The 16,072-nt window shown below is 33.9% G+C and overlaps 1 protein-coding gene across 1 annotated transcript in view; it reads left to right on the forward strand.

Annotated features, from left to right (window-relative positions):
* The window catches only part of LOC114342917 (gastrula zinc finger protein XlCGF49.1-like), a 74,617-nt gene extending 65,459 nt beyond the window's left edge, over positions 1-9,158 (forward strand). The window contains exon 3 of the mRNA XM_050656433.1: positions 1,398-9,158. Coding sequence (XP_050512390.1) covers positions 1,398-1,784 — 387 coding nt within the window. The 3' untranslated portion in view covers positions 1,785-9,158. The remainder of the gene's footprint in view (positions 1-1,397) is intronic.
* Positions 9,159-16,072: the final 6,914 nt, after the last annotated feature.

The raw sequence follows: 16,072 nt of genomic DNA on the forward strand, positions 1-16,072 counted from the left end.
TGATTCTATACAGTGATGAGCGCACTAATAACCGGCAAAATAACGCAAAAGGTGGAAAACATATTGAGTTGTGGGATGAAAAGGGATGAACCTAGTGAAGGTATTAAATTTAGCGATAGCAAATACTATTGACTGTCCATGGTATTTGGCGATATGCTTTTTCTCATGAGGTTCTTTCAGTGCGTCACAGTTTTTCGATTTCTTTCTAACGCATTAAATTGTATGTGACAGAAAAAAACGCACGTCGGTGATTACATTTCGTCGGTGACATTTATAACATTTATTCTAGTTGTCAATAGATGGCGCCATAATCGAAAATAAAATAATTTGCGAATTATGTAATATATCTACGAATATAATCTGAACAATTTATAAGACTATACAAATCAAAGAAAATACCATTTTATAAATGCAATAAACACAATTGATTTGATTTCATGCCAAATTGCAAATAAAATGTGATAACTGTCAGATTTAACTAAAATGTCATGTCACTAAAATGTATATTATCACGGACTTACCTTTTTTTCTTTCATTTGTGACGCACTGAAAAATGCTCATGAAAATAAGCATAGTAACTTATAGATAGGATTTTTCATCGATTGTCAATTGTTCGGAGCTTCTGTCATGTGTCACATAATTTTAATATATCTACGTCATACGTCTTTGGTTTGTATCATTGGTTATATCAATAACGTATGACGTAAATATATTAATATTATGTGACACATGACAGAAGCTCGAAAAAAATTACTGTGAATGAAAAGCCCTATAGGGCTTTTCATCGATTGTCATTTGTTTCGAGCTTCTGTCATGTGTCACATAATATTAATATATCTACGTCATACGTCTTTGGTTTGTATCATGGTACATACCAATAACGTACGACGTAGATATATTAATATTATGTGACACATGACAGAAGCTCGAAACAAATGACTGTGAATGAAAAGCCCTATTGACATTATATTGATTGTTTCCCACCTTTAGACATATCGGACGAGTTTGAGAAATGCCACTGTCACAGTGACAGTTTTAGTTGACATACGCCTCTGATACATCTAAAGATGGGAAACAATCAATATAATGTCAATTTATATGTTATTATCGCTAAATTTAACAACTCTACTAGTTTATTTCTTTTTATCTCACAACTTAATATGTTTTCCATTTTTTGCGTTATTTTGCCGGTTATTAGCGCGCTCATCACTGTATAAGTCTGGTTGTGTGTATGTGGATAGACTCTTGCCAAATGGCGTAATCAAAAATATAAGTTATTTTACTTCTGAGTCGATTTTTTTGCTCGCAAGTGTAGTTTCACAATATAATGTTTTCATAATATAATGATATGCTATTATTCAATATATTTTCTTATATTTCTATTCTTAATTTTTCAGGTTCACCTGCGTACTCACACAGGAGAAAAACCCTTTGAGTGTAATTTATGTCAGAAACGATTTACCCAAAAATCTAGTCTCAATACTCACAAGCGAGCACATACGGGTTTACGGCCCTTCGCCTGCGACATATGCTTTAAAAAATTTTCTGTTAAGTCTTATCTAATAGCACACAAGTGGAGCCATGCTGCGTCAAATGGAATTGCGTGCGCCATTTGCAATATGACGTTCAACAACAAAAATTTATATATGATTCATACTCAAACTCACAATTCGGCAGTGTTTGGATGTAACGATTGCCATAAAATGTTTGCGAAGGAATCATTTTTGATTAGGCATAAAACTAGAGTACATAACAAACCTTCTGCAGAGGAAAGTAAAAGCTAAATGTTTGTAAAATATTCATGTAGGATTTTTTCTACTGCTTTTATTGCACGTTATTCATTGGCTATTAAATTACGCTCTTATGTCTATACGCTCTGACCGGTATAGGAATAGACGTGAGCTGCGCGCAAACCGGAGAAGGGATGCAGAATCATATACATAATAAGAATAGACAAGGCATACTGAGCAAAATAGTGTAACGCTCGGTGGTCTGTCTATTTCTTTTTACAGAGCGATCCCGCGCATTTTACAGACAAAGATGGCTAGACCGCTCAAATTGAATATTGGCCAATGACGTTGGCCAATACCTAGTCTATTCTTATTATGTCTATGTGCAGAATTCATTTAGAGCTTAAATTACAGAGTTGTCACGGTTTTTACAAATATTGACTGATTTCATTTAAAATGTTATTTACGTTAATTATTGTTTATAATATATTTAAAATTTGTAAATTTCAAGTGGTTATTTAACAATGGTCGGTTCTATAAATGTTTTGTACTATCTTCTTCTTTAAGTACCGTGCCAAAATTTTAGGCGTGGGTAGCTTCCATGACAATTTGCCGATATCGTTCTCGATCTTGTGCGGCATGTAATAGTTGATCTGCTTATAAATCAGTCCATTGATGAAGGTTTCGGAGCCATGAATATTTCTTCCAAGAAATTCCTCTTTTTCCGTCGATTTTTCCGTTGAGTATTAACTGCAGCATTCTCTATCTGCTACCTCTCATTATATGCCCGAAATATTCAAGTTTTCTCTTTTTTATCATCTTGATTAAGTCACCTTCGCCTTGACCTACTCTGTTTAAGACTTCTCTGTTTGAAATGCGTTGAACCCAAGATATTCTGAGCATTCTACGATATGACCACATCTCGGGGGCTTCTAATTTGTTCATCATGTTAACCTTCATGATCCAGGTACTATAGAAATAATCTAAACAAGCAAAATCAAATCCTTGTAAGTGTCGTCTGTGTCTGAGAATATACTCGTATCTTCACTATCCGAATCGTCACATAAATCAATAATACATGATTCTGTGGCAGCATCAAATTTTTGTGTTCCACTCTTCTACGGAAAATATTTCAAAGAACTAATCTGACCTTTTACACATTTCGTGAATAGAATTAAAGGTAAGGTCAGGTGGGGAAAGTGTGTATTCGGGGTAATGTGTAAAGTCAAAATATATTTTAATATAGGTATATACTAGTGTCGCCATCTATGATTCGTTCAAGAATATAAATGCTTACAATGTCAACTGAAACCAAGATTCGCTTTGCGTTTGTTTAACTAGAAAATGTCATACTGTCTGAACCTAACTTTAAGTGCGCATTTCATGCGAGACGTGCCATTTAAAATCAAGTACCATCAGCATTCTGTGTTGAATTTTAAAACTTTTTTTGCACTTTTAAAGTACACACTTACATCAATTCCATTTCTATTAATTCATGGCTAAAAAATAAATCGTAGACATACTTCCCCCATTTGAAGGGGGAAGTGTGTACTACGGACATAGTTAAAAAAATTAAAATGTGGTGACGTCACTGCCGTGGAAAGTTATAAAATGAATCAGTTGTAGGTAATACGTATTAAAATATTATATTAAAATATTAGCTTCAAATCTTACTTGGTCTCAAAATGCGGTATGTAAATATACTAAATTTTAATATTTTGCTACACACTTACCCCACCTGGCCTTAAAGAATAAAATTTAAATTTCGTGTTCCAATATCATTTTTAGTGTTACCCAGACAAACTCTATTGAGTTTACATCTGGTTGATATGGTAAGAGCCTTAATACGTCATGTCTGTTATTTCTAATAATGGAATCAACAGCAAATTTAACATATTTCGGTTTATGTAATTTTATGAAGGTATACAGAGCTGGTCTGAGCATGTTAGCAGGAATAGGAATATTTCTAGCTTTTAGCCAATCTATAATTTTACTCTTTGTTGATGCGGATGTTGGTGCTTTATCGTTTTGAGTATGATGGTAAGGTCATTTTCCATTTCGATTATACTGTTGGGAGGTAGATAACTTAACAATTTTTCTTAACCACTTTTTGTAGTTGACAAAATTGACATCATCATGGTAATCACCCGATTTTGTTTGGGACTTCATCTCACATAAGGTCCATCGACAAAATCTGCTTCGTTTTCTGCATCCACAATGATTGAACCGTGAATTTTGGCCCTTGGAGACGGGTTTTTTAAGCCCATTGTTTGTTCCATAAGTCCAACTATTTCTGCTAATAAGGCTTGAAAGTAAATACGTTTCATCAGTAAACGCAATGGTTTTTCGTTTTTAAATTGTTTAATATGTCTTAAATACTATAATCGTAGGTCTTAAATACGATAATATTCTGGTTTTTACCCCCCTCTATATCTCAGTGGTAAGAGAGCTTACCTTTGGATCGATACAAAGGTTGCGAGTTTGAATCTCAGCCGGGTAGGAAATTTTTCATTTATTAAAAATTAATCAATGAAAATAGTTTTTATCCTTGTGGAATCGGTACTCACCGAAGGAACCGCAGACTTTGCTAAGTAGCAAGACATTGACTCAACACACGCACTACACATTACACTATGACTATCTGATGCGAAATTACTGTACCATGCCAATGGCATTTAGTTGTAGATTCATTAAGCTAAATAAAAAAAGATTCTTTTTTTTTTCAACGAAACCCGAGATTACTAATTTCTAAACGCATACTTTCTTTGCCTCCTTTATAATCAAATTCTTCAACAAATCTCTTATGTATATTATATACAGTGGGCGCTTATTTTTCAGTTATATGAAAATTAATAATTTGTCGACGTAGCAGACCTTGTTTAACTGTTTGTAATTTTATTTTTGAAGATATTGTCCCCCTCTTATTAGGGTTGACAAAATCGGATATACTTCCTGCTGCATTTTGCGGCCATCCTTTGTAACATTTTTGATGCTACACACAGAAACTCCTGAAAATGCATCACACAAATCTCAGATTATTTACTATTCTTTTTATTAGAATATTTATCAAATTACCTGCCCTATTAGACACTGGACTCACTCTCTTGAAGTTTTTTTAAAGTCAAAGAGGTTTATCAGCAGCTGCTTCTCGAATTTTAACACAGGGTGTATTATTTCACAAGCTTGAGCATTCAAAATTTTTCACTTCACTTTATATCGTTAATCCGTTTTTAGATTAAATGAACAATTAGAAAGTTCAAAATCACTATTATTAAAAACTGAGATCCCCCTCCGTGGCTCAGTGGTAAGAGCGCCTGCCTTTGGATCGAAAAAATCTGAAAGGTTGTGGGTTCGAATCTCACCAGGGTAAGAAATTTTTCATTTATTATAAATTAATAAATGAATGGTTTCTGTCCTTGTGGGATCGGTACTCACCGGAGGGACCGCAGACGTTCGGATACAATTAGCGTCTCTTTGCAAAGACAATGACGTCGACTTTGCAAAGTAACAAAACACTTAATCAACACACACACTACACATGACACTATTAGGTACCTAACTGTTCAAAATTACCGTACCTACCATGCCAATGGCCATTAGTTGTCGAGGCATTAGCTAAATAAAAAAAACTGAGATTTTACACAGAAATTGTCAACGTAGCCAATCGGCCCTAGGTATAGTAAAACTATCCACATAAATAGCTAAGCGGTTCTCGATCAACTGAGCTCTCTCTGTCGTAATTTGAAATTTACTAACGCGCACCGTATGTTCACGTCTATTCCTATTTCGGTTCACCTGTATATAATTGTCAATCTTCCGAATCATAGAGTGTTTCTGGAGATAAAATATCTGAATAAAGTATAAATTAAAAATGTAAATAGGTTTAATGATCAATGCTATTGAAAGCCCTATATTTGTAGATATTTCAATAATACATTTAATAATATATTTGGTATTTATGTACATTCATTTCCAAAGCCATTTTCAGTCATGATGTATTGTTATGTTTTTGGACATGTCGAGAATTATTACATGAATGTCATAATTGTCAATATACAATGGACACATTTCACAGGAAAAACTCCATATTACTTATGACGATGATTTTTCGGCTCTAGCTCTCCGTCTATAATGCAAGAGTATATAACTTGGGAGAGGTAGTGTCTCCCTGTGTAACTCCTCTCTCTGTTCTTATTTTGTATTTTAGAAGTATTCTATATCTGGAATCAAGTCTTGCGTTATTCATTCCTTCTAATACGGCCCAGAGTTCTATGGAATTAAATGCCTTATTTTGATCCACAAATGCCAAATGAAGATGTTCATTGTATTCGTTACACTTTTCAATAAGTGTCCTTATTGTCTGTAGGTGTTAGGTGCACGTGGCAGGTGCCGGGTTAATATTTTAACTGCCTCCAAAATAGTTTGACCTCCAGCTGTAATCATCTCCTTTGTTATTCCGTCGTCTCCAGGAGTTTTTCCATTTTTCATCTGTTTTCATTTCTGTTATATTTACTTACTTCTTATGTAAAATATTTTGTGTATCAAAAACAGTATGGCAAAATTTTGGTTATTATTTGTTAAAATAAAAGGTTCATGAGTTAAAAAAGAACAGTACTGCCTGTGTTGTCAAAAATAAAATGAAGTATTTAACGAGATAACTGTTGTTCTATAGATTTCTATTGGATCAGTTACGAGAGTGGGCATATAGGGCTTTTCATCGATTGTCATTTGTTTCGAGCTTCTGTCATGTGTCACATAATATTAATATATCTCCGCCATACGTCTTTGGTTTGTATCATTGTTATATACCAATAACGTATGACGTAGATATATTAATATTATGTGACACATGACAGAAGCTCGAAACAAATGACTGTTAATGAAAAGCCCTATTGTAAATGTCAACTAATAAAATATATTTATTTAAATATGCATTATGGATACACGAATAATATAAGAATGATGCGGTATGTTCATTTTCTTTTAGAAATAATCACCGACATGAAAAATTTTTCATTTCCACCAACACGTATTAGAAAAAGATAGGCTTGGAAAGAACTGTATAACATATTCTTAATAAGATTATATTGAAAATTCGATACGAGTGGAAAATTTTGAACGTGAGCGGCCGTGAGTAGGTCGAATTTTCTTTCTAATCGAGTTACATAATATATTTTCTCTACGACCAGAAACTTTAAATCAAAAACAATTAAATCTTAACAAAAGCAGTTATTTATATATAATATTTAAAATAATCGCTTCTGTATTTATCAATGTAGTCGCTGAGGTGCGGCGTTATTGTTATGTCATTTAAAATATTAGAAGGAACATCACAAAGTTTCAGCATTTCTTTACAAGAGTGCGGGGTATTTCTTTATAATATTGTAATAAATTCATGTAATTGTCCACTCTCTTGTTATTTTTAGTTGTTGTGTTAAGAATTGTAGTTAGTATTGCTGATCTCAAATATTAAATGTTTTAAAGATCATTCTTTGCGCCAGTCCCTAAAACACGAACCATCACAGACACAAACGACCTAAAAATGAAATCACATTTTATAATTGCTAGTCATTCGAATATAATAAGCGACTTTATTTATAAAGACAATGAAGCCGACTTTACTTAGTAACAAGGCAATTACCCAACTCGCTACAAAAAGTGGTTACATCAAATAACCTTATGAATTAAAAAATATTGTACCGCAAGAGTGAGAATTCTTTATTTCTACTATTTAAAGTGATTACGGAATTGCTACATTCGCTAATGGTCGTGGAGAAAGTATTTTCATCAATGTTACAAAAATATCGAAACTGACTTGTCAATTTTTAACACCTGTACTAGGGTGGTTTGAGATTAAAGGGCTACAGTACGCATTTGGATTACCTACTGTTTGTAAACTTTTCCTTACTACTAAAGGAACAAATAAATATAATATTTGGTTGCTATTAAAATCATAAATTGTACAATTACTTTAACAGGGAACAGAACTGCCTGGAAAGTAAGCCTTCATTAAACCTAAGTAAGAAATTTAGATTTTTGTTATTATTTTCAACATGCTCTCTTTTTAGCTCGATGTACCTGATCAGACGCTTTTTTTTCGCTTCCGAGAAAAATAATTTTACCCAAGCTCCTCAAATCGTGTGACGTTTAGGAATTTAGCAATTGCGTTTGATCATTGCTAAGATTCTTCTAATCTGATATACGCGTTGGTGTTTGGTCACCAGTGAACAAACTCGCTTCCATCATCTGAGTAACTTTTTCGTATTCAAACGTTCTTGTATCGTACGTACAAGCCTAGTCGACATGTGCAGAGCTTCTGTAATTTCACGAATTTTGAATCTACCATGATTATTATTATGGCTTGGTTCACTATTACTTTTACAACCATTTTCATTGTTTCTATTCATTGTATAGATTCACGATTTGATTTCTATGTATTTTTCTCTTTAAAGTGAAGGTACTTAATAATAATAACTAAACGATTTTTGGCGCTCTTCATTTGTCAAATACAAAAGATGTATGTTGTTCTGAAGCTATTTCCTTGTGGCATTTTTATAATTAAGTATTTTCTATGGGAAATAAGCCACAATTTTACTAAAAAATTAATTTATTAACGTTTCTTTTTTCTAAAAACAAAAGATGTTTCTTTTCAACTGATAGAAATACATTGTTATTTTTGCTTGTAATTTTGACAGTCGTCATGTATTGGATGACAGATGTCAAAATTGAGAGTGATTTGGTTTCACGTGACGCCATCTGTCGAAGATTAGATTAATGTCCAACCACCCATGAATATTTTTATAAACTTGTAATCATGCATATCAAGATCTAATTATAGACGTATATATTGACATAGACAGCAGTCTGTAGAGCTAAGTAACGACACCATTGTTTTTTCTTGTCGGACGTGTCTCTGTCTTAGATTAGTTAAGGATAGCGACAAGAGATCTTGTCGCCAGCATGCGCTGTCGGTATGATCGGTCTACGTTAATGTATACGTCTATTTTGATTATTTATGATGCATGTATATACTACTCATGAGTATTCGTGTAGATTTTAAATTATTAAATAAGAGAAAGTAGAATTTGTTATTTATGTGGAGATACAATCTTGCCGATGGTGACGTGCAATGTAATTAGTAGGGAAAAGAATATGTGGTAGTTTGTATGTGAGTACTGTACTGGATACTAACTCTAGATTTAAGATTATTTATTTTGGACTGTTTATTTATAAAAATATATGTAAGTATGAGTTATGAGTATTTATAAATAGTACCTAGTAGTAGTATATAAGTATTATATTTTGATTTTATAAAAGTTAAATTTGTTAGAGCTATTTGATATTTTGTAATGACATTCATTATTAAGTTTGACTATCTCCTTAAATCATATTTAAAAGGACTAATAAAAGACTACTACATCACACGAATTTGTCTAGTCTATTTTTAATAACACCTAAGAACGCATCCTACATATTTTATGAAATCCTACATTTAAAACATAGTCCATCCTGGTACCTGGTACAATGCGAGAAACACGTTTGTTCAGCTCCCATCAAAGTTTTGCTAATTGATAAAATTAAAAGTTAATTTATTAATTCAGTGGTTGTTTGTGAAAGTGTCAGTAACCTGAAAAACCTAATAAAAATGAATTTAATAATAGAATAAAAACTGATACCACAAGTGCCAAACGGAACTTTTTAGATACTGTTACACCCCTTGTCAGAAAGTATTCAATCAACCTTTTGTAATCACCAAGAAGAAATCTACTAAAAGACCAAAAGCTGTAAAACTGTAGAAAGATTATTACAACCAACTTGGAATCTGTTCGAAAACGTAATACTAAAATTATGAAGATCTTTTGTTCTTCTTGCAAGAATAAAAATGGACTGCTTACTTCAGTGAAATATAATAGTTATTTATGAAACAGTTCGTGAAGTATGCTTTTTGCGAACGCACGCGATGTTTAGAGCACGAGCGACAGAGGAGCGAGTGCTATACATTGCGTAAGTTCGCAAAAAGTACTTCACGCACAGTTTCATACAATATTTTATCTACGATAAACAAATAAAAAAACTAACTTTTCGTCACTGGAATTCATTTATATTCTACAATTTTTAGAACTTTGACATTTAAAAGTTCTAACTTCTTTCAAACCACAAAACTGTCAAAGCATTTGTTGTAATTTATTGCTCACATGTCATCACCGTGACAACGCGAAAGTTAAGGATATTTGATTATATGAAAGTGTGCCAAAAAACTGGAGAACCATTGTTACTTCACGCACACTTTAAATCCTTCACGCACTGCTACCTATAACGACAGTTTTCACAAACTAAAAACGTATACCTACATAACATGAGATAGAGTAGATAAACGAGTTTTATGCTCAATGTGAAGTGTTAAAAACCACATTGTACAATTGTATGCCTTAATGTCTTAATGCCTAAAAATGATTATATTTTGCAAACATAAAATATGGGCAATGGCGTTAAAATGAGTGGATGTCTAGCAATTTACATAAATAACAAATATGAAGCTCATTGTACTTAAGATAGACAGCTGAAGTCATGAAGTAATTGCAACATCTTTAAAAAACTCCCATTTGTAAAATATACATTTCACCAGATGGAAATATACACTACTCCAAAAAATTAGTGCACCACCATAAAAATAGGTTATTTTTGATGTCTCGAATCACCTGTTGATCCGATTTGAGTGATTTTTTTAATATGGTATAGCCTTATTCTTTAACAATATCGCTGTAATAATAATATTGCGAGCCAATAAACCATGTAATCCAATGTAAATTGCCATTGTATTCGTATGTCCGCAAATGCTTCGTTTCCGAGATACGGGAGATCGAAATTTTTCTTACAAACTGAAGATTTATTTATTGTTCTAAAGCCGGTTAAGATATGCAATTGACATTTTGTAAGTTTTAAGAGGTAGTTATTGCGCATTGTTGGACATACAATTAAGAATTTTATATTCTTGGCGCGCATATAGGTCATATTACCCATATGCACGCCAATGGTGAATATACAATTCTTAATTGTATGTCAATAAATGCGCAACGACTACCTCTTAAAACCCACCAAATTTCATTTTCAAATCTCAACGGGTTTTGGAGCAATAAATAAATCATCAATTTGTAAGAAATATTTCAACACCCCGTATCTCGGAAACGAAACATTTACGAACATAAGTTTATAAAGCAAACTGTCATTTCTTTTTCATGTAGAATTCATAGGTATATATTAACCTAGAGTGAGCCTACATCCACGCTTCCTTACGACAAGATCTCTTGGACTGGTTTGCGGTATCTCTTTCTAGCACATTGTATCGAGAAACTAAGATGACATTAAGTGTGAGTATAGGGCTTTTCATCGACTGTCATTTGTTTCGAGCTTGTGTCATGTGTCACATAATATTAATATATCTACGCCATACGTCTTTGGTTTGTATCATTGGTATATACTAATAACGTATGACGTAGATATATTAATATTATGTGACACATGACAGAAGCTCGAAACCAATGGCTGTGCATGAAAAGCCCTATAGACACGAAAGAGTGAAACAGCCAAAGATCTTATACACATAGATTTGGCCAACTTCGAAAAATAGTGTAACGCGGAGCATTTCGGGTCGGTGGTTTATCTATCTCTCTACTGGCGCTTAGCATTCTCTCTCTAGCATATGATGGCTGCCGCCTCTGTGTAACTGTCGTTCCATTACTCCCACCTCTTGGTAGATACGCTCACACTCGCACGACAGACAAAGATAGCTAGACCACTGTACTTGATATCGACGTTACACGCCGATGCATTGTTTAGCATATCCCTAGCCAGATCTATTCTTGACATATCTCTGGAAACAGCACTGAGCCAAATAAAAAAGATGGTGCCGTCACTTCGCTCTGAATGACACTCTGTCTATGATAATATACAGGGTGTCTAGAAACTCTACCGACAAACGAAGACAGAAGATTCTTCAGCTAACTTTAAGACAATTTAACCCTATTCACTTAGTCCGAAAATGTTTCCTAAGGGAGCTAGAGCTCTTTGAAGATGGTGTCTTGTAATGAGTTCTATTTAGAAAAACAAAAATCAGTACGCGTATTTATTTTCCAGAGATAAATCTATTCCATCTAATGCAAATTTTTAGTACCGATCATAGGCGTCCATTTTGGGTAGGGCAACGGTTATTTTATCGCATAACTTTTTTATCTTTAATTTTTAAGCATTTTTGATTCCGAATTATTAAATTGTGAGGTATTCTAGTACTAAAATGTACTCTTGCTTTAAGTCGATAGAATACACCGTTTTCTAGAAAAATTAATTTGAAATTTTTCGTTCTTTGAATTTCAAAAAATAATTTCAAAAAAAACCTATTTAGAAAGACGAAAACTGGTACATTTATTTATATTCCAGAGATGAATCGATTTCATTAATTGAGAATTTCTAATACCGGTCATAGGCGTCCGTTTTGGGTAGGTCAACAGTTATTTTATAGCGTAACATTTTGTCTTTATTTTTAAGCATTTTTGACACTAGATTATTAAATTATGAGGTATTCGAGTACTAAAAGTTACTCTTGCTTTAAGTTATTAAAATACATCGTTTTTTTTTTGAAAATTTTTTTCTCATTCCAAAAACGGAAAACTTTCAAATCGATTTTTCTAGAAAACGGTGTGTCCTACCGACTTAAAGCAAGAGTACCTTTTAGTACTAGAATACCTTACAATTTAATAATCCAGTGTTAAAAATGCTTAAAAGTTAACGACAAAAACGTTATGCGATAAAATAAACGTTGCCCTTACCCAAAACGGACGCCTGTGATCGGTACCTACTAGAAATTCACAATGGATGGAATCGATTCATTTCTGGAAAGTGAATATGCATACCAATTTTCGTTTTTCTAAATAGAAGCGTTCTGGAGATATTTAAGAAAACCTAATTATATGACGCCATATCTTCAAAGCTCCCATTTCTAGCTCCCTTAGGAAGCATTTTCGGACTAGGTGAATTGGGTTAAATTGTCTTAAAATAATCTGAGGTCTGAGAAATCTCCTGTCTTCATTTGTCGGTAGAGTTTCTGGACACCCTGTATAAGTCTATGGTAGAATTACGCTTTAAAGTTTATCGCACACCCTGTATTGATGAAAAACATGGCTATAGTATTTTTACTACAAAAACGTTATTACGTAGGTCAAAATTTTTGACGTAAGAGAACTGTCAAAACATTAGAATGTGACTTTTATAAAAACATGGCAATAATGAAAAGTCACATTCTAATGTTTTGACAGTTCTCTTACGTCAAAAATTTTGACCTACGTAATAACGTTTTTGTAGTAAAAATACTATAGTTGTTAAAGTACTTAACTTTTTTATTATCCAACATAAACAATTGAATAAAAAAAACAGAATGTTAAGAAAATAAGCTTTTTTTAATTTCAGTATTTTATAAATGCTAGAATATTCCACAGGGTGTGGTGAACTTTGAGAAAAAACACAGTTTGGTTGGTACACCCGGTACACAATGACAATTTTCCTGTCTAGCAACAATATTATTACAGCGATATTGTTAAAAAATAAGGCTATAACACATTTAAAAAATCACTTAAATCGGACAACAGGTTTAGAAAATTCGAAACATTAGAAATGACCCATTTTTAAGGTTGTGCGTTAAAAGGGTAAACTGTAGATGTATTGTCGGAATAAAAGGATATTCCTAATATTGTGGACCTTCCCTGACATTCCTAACATCCGATAAGATTGGATTTGCAGTTCACCTAATTCGCCATCGAAGAGACCAACACCGGAACTGACGACAAACGAAGAAATATACATTGAGGAGGCAGAGGTAAAGGAATCATTAAGATAGAAAATCACTAAGAGCGGACATCATACCGAACGAACTTCCAAAATACGGAGAACCAGATATGACTTAACAACCATTAAAACATCCAAAAGATAATAGAACAAAGAATACCACAAGAATGGAGATCAATAATCCTTTTCAAACAGGGAGACAAATCGTACCCGGAGAGCTACAGAAGAATTAATGTATTAAACACAACACCAAAATTAACAACCAACGTGATAAATAAAAAGTAAACTGAATGCAATTATAACAGTAACAGAAGAACAACAGGGTTTTAGGTCAGGAAGTCTACCGGGTCATTCACCGACACTATATTTATAATGAGGCAAGCGCAAGAGAATACAAGAAACCGACATATTTATATTTCGTAGTTCTTAAGAAGGCATTTGATACGGTCAAATAAAAGTACGTTATCCATTTATTGTACTCAAGGCAAGAGAGGTACCTCTAAGAATAATTAAAACGATCGAAAATATACCAGAACAACACAATGGTTGCGTTCGGACGACCACAGCGTCCGGTAATACTATATTATTAATCTAGTAAATCTCTCAGCGGTGTCGTCTAAACGCTTGAAGCTGGCAATGGTATTCACAGGGGATTCCCTTAATCCTCTTTTGTTCAACTTGATAAAGAAGAATATGAAATGGGAGAAAACAACTTTATATAATCTGCTATGCAGACGATGCATATCTCTCAAAGTGAAGATAATTTGAGGCGCTCAGAGCAACATGTTGCCTAAGCCACAAATTAAGCATTTTTAGATTAATATATCAATAGAAGCAGCAACATTAAATCTTTGGATTAACAGGGGTCTACACAACCTACCTCTATATTTGGCTATGGCATCCCATAAGCATAATGGCAATACGAATGCAAAGATTGCATTTATCTCAAAACTTCGTTTTTGGGATTAGGCCACTGTTGCTCTGAGCGCCTCATTTACAACGTATGTGCACCAATTTAATATAACCGCCAGAAAATTTAACATGTTAATTTCTCCAAAAAAGACAAAATGTAAATTAGAACTGGAGAGTCAGATAATAGAAGTGATGGAGTTTATCTAGCTACGGAAAGCTCGAAACAAAAGTGGAAGATCAGGTGAATAGAGCAAAGAGAGCTGAAGGTTGTCTGAATGAAACAATATGGAGAAATAAAAATATCGGGAAAGAAATGAAAGGTAGAATTTACAAAACAGTCATCAGACGAATGACGTACGAGCATAGGCGTAACCAGGGGGGTTTTGGGGTTTATAACCCCCCCCCATTGGGATGTACTTTGAGCTCTATACGCTTAACACCATAGCCCTCAGAGACCTTCCAGTAGTTGTAACCCCCCCCCTTTCAGGTAGTTGTAACCCCCCCTTAGGATCATCCTGGTTACGGCTATGCGTACGAGGTAGAAACACTACCTGACACAAAGAGGATAAAAAGAATGCTAAAAACAGCAAAGATGAAAACCCTTCGAAAAATCGATGGTAACTCACTATGTGACATAGCTACATGTACAGATATACAACGGAGATGCAAAGTGGAGTACATTAATAACTGAGTAAGAAACAGAAGAGTAATTGAACGACCCCGTACGCAAGGGCGGATCCAGGGTCGATTTTCGGGAGGGGCCATGAACTTTTTTTGGGGAGGTGTACCGGAGGGTCTAGGGGTAATTTTTAAAAATTAGGATTACAATAGTGAGTTTTAAGGCACTTTTCACACACTTTTGAGTACCATAGAGACATTCAAAACTTATAGTTATTAAAGTATTATTAAAGTACCGATTCCTACACATTTCTTCGGATCCATGTGCAGTTCTTTCAACAAGTTTAATACTATTTTCCCCATGCTTCTACTGACAGGCCTTGTTCTTCCCCTCTTTATAGATGATTTTCTTTGTGTATGTATCTCAAATTTAGAGAAAGATGTTCCACGTGGGATGCGTTGGTCATTTCCTCAAATATGACAGAGTAATAATTTGCACTTTGAACCTGATTAATTATTTGTTCAATTATTTCTTCACCACAACATGTTATCAATTGATTTTGACTGGTGCTACTAATGTATGTTGCTCGGGAAGATGCAGTGGATAGGTGTTGTTTAAAAGTCTTATCTTCTGATACGAGTTTAAACCTTAACAATTCCCCTCATTGCTAGGTCCAGCATCTTCGTCTAGAAGCAGCAGGATATCATCACGATGGCCTCTTAGAGGAATATTTTGTCGACCTAAGAACACTACAGATTTTACTATTTATCATAGTCTTTCTCTATTTTCTTGTATCTGTTTAGACCTCTGAGAGTCTATCTGGTTAATGACTGACTTTTGTGGGTTGCGATAACTTTGTCGAAAATCCAGCCCAACCTTAACGCACTCCTTGTGGTATGATGTTTTTTCATGGGTTTGTATGGCTCCGTCTTTGACCATGAGTTTGGCGAAACATGTTAAAGGTTTCGTGACAAGG

This window comes from Diabrotica virgifera, chromosome 7 (genome assembly GCF_917563875.1).
Source record: "Diabrotica virgifera virgifera chromosome 7, PGI_DIABVI_V3a".
In the NCBI taxonomy this organism is placed as follows: Eukaryota; Metazoa; Arthropoda; class Insecta; order Coleoptera; family Chrysomelidae; genus Diabrotica; species Diabrotica virgifera.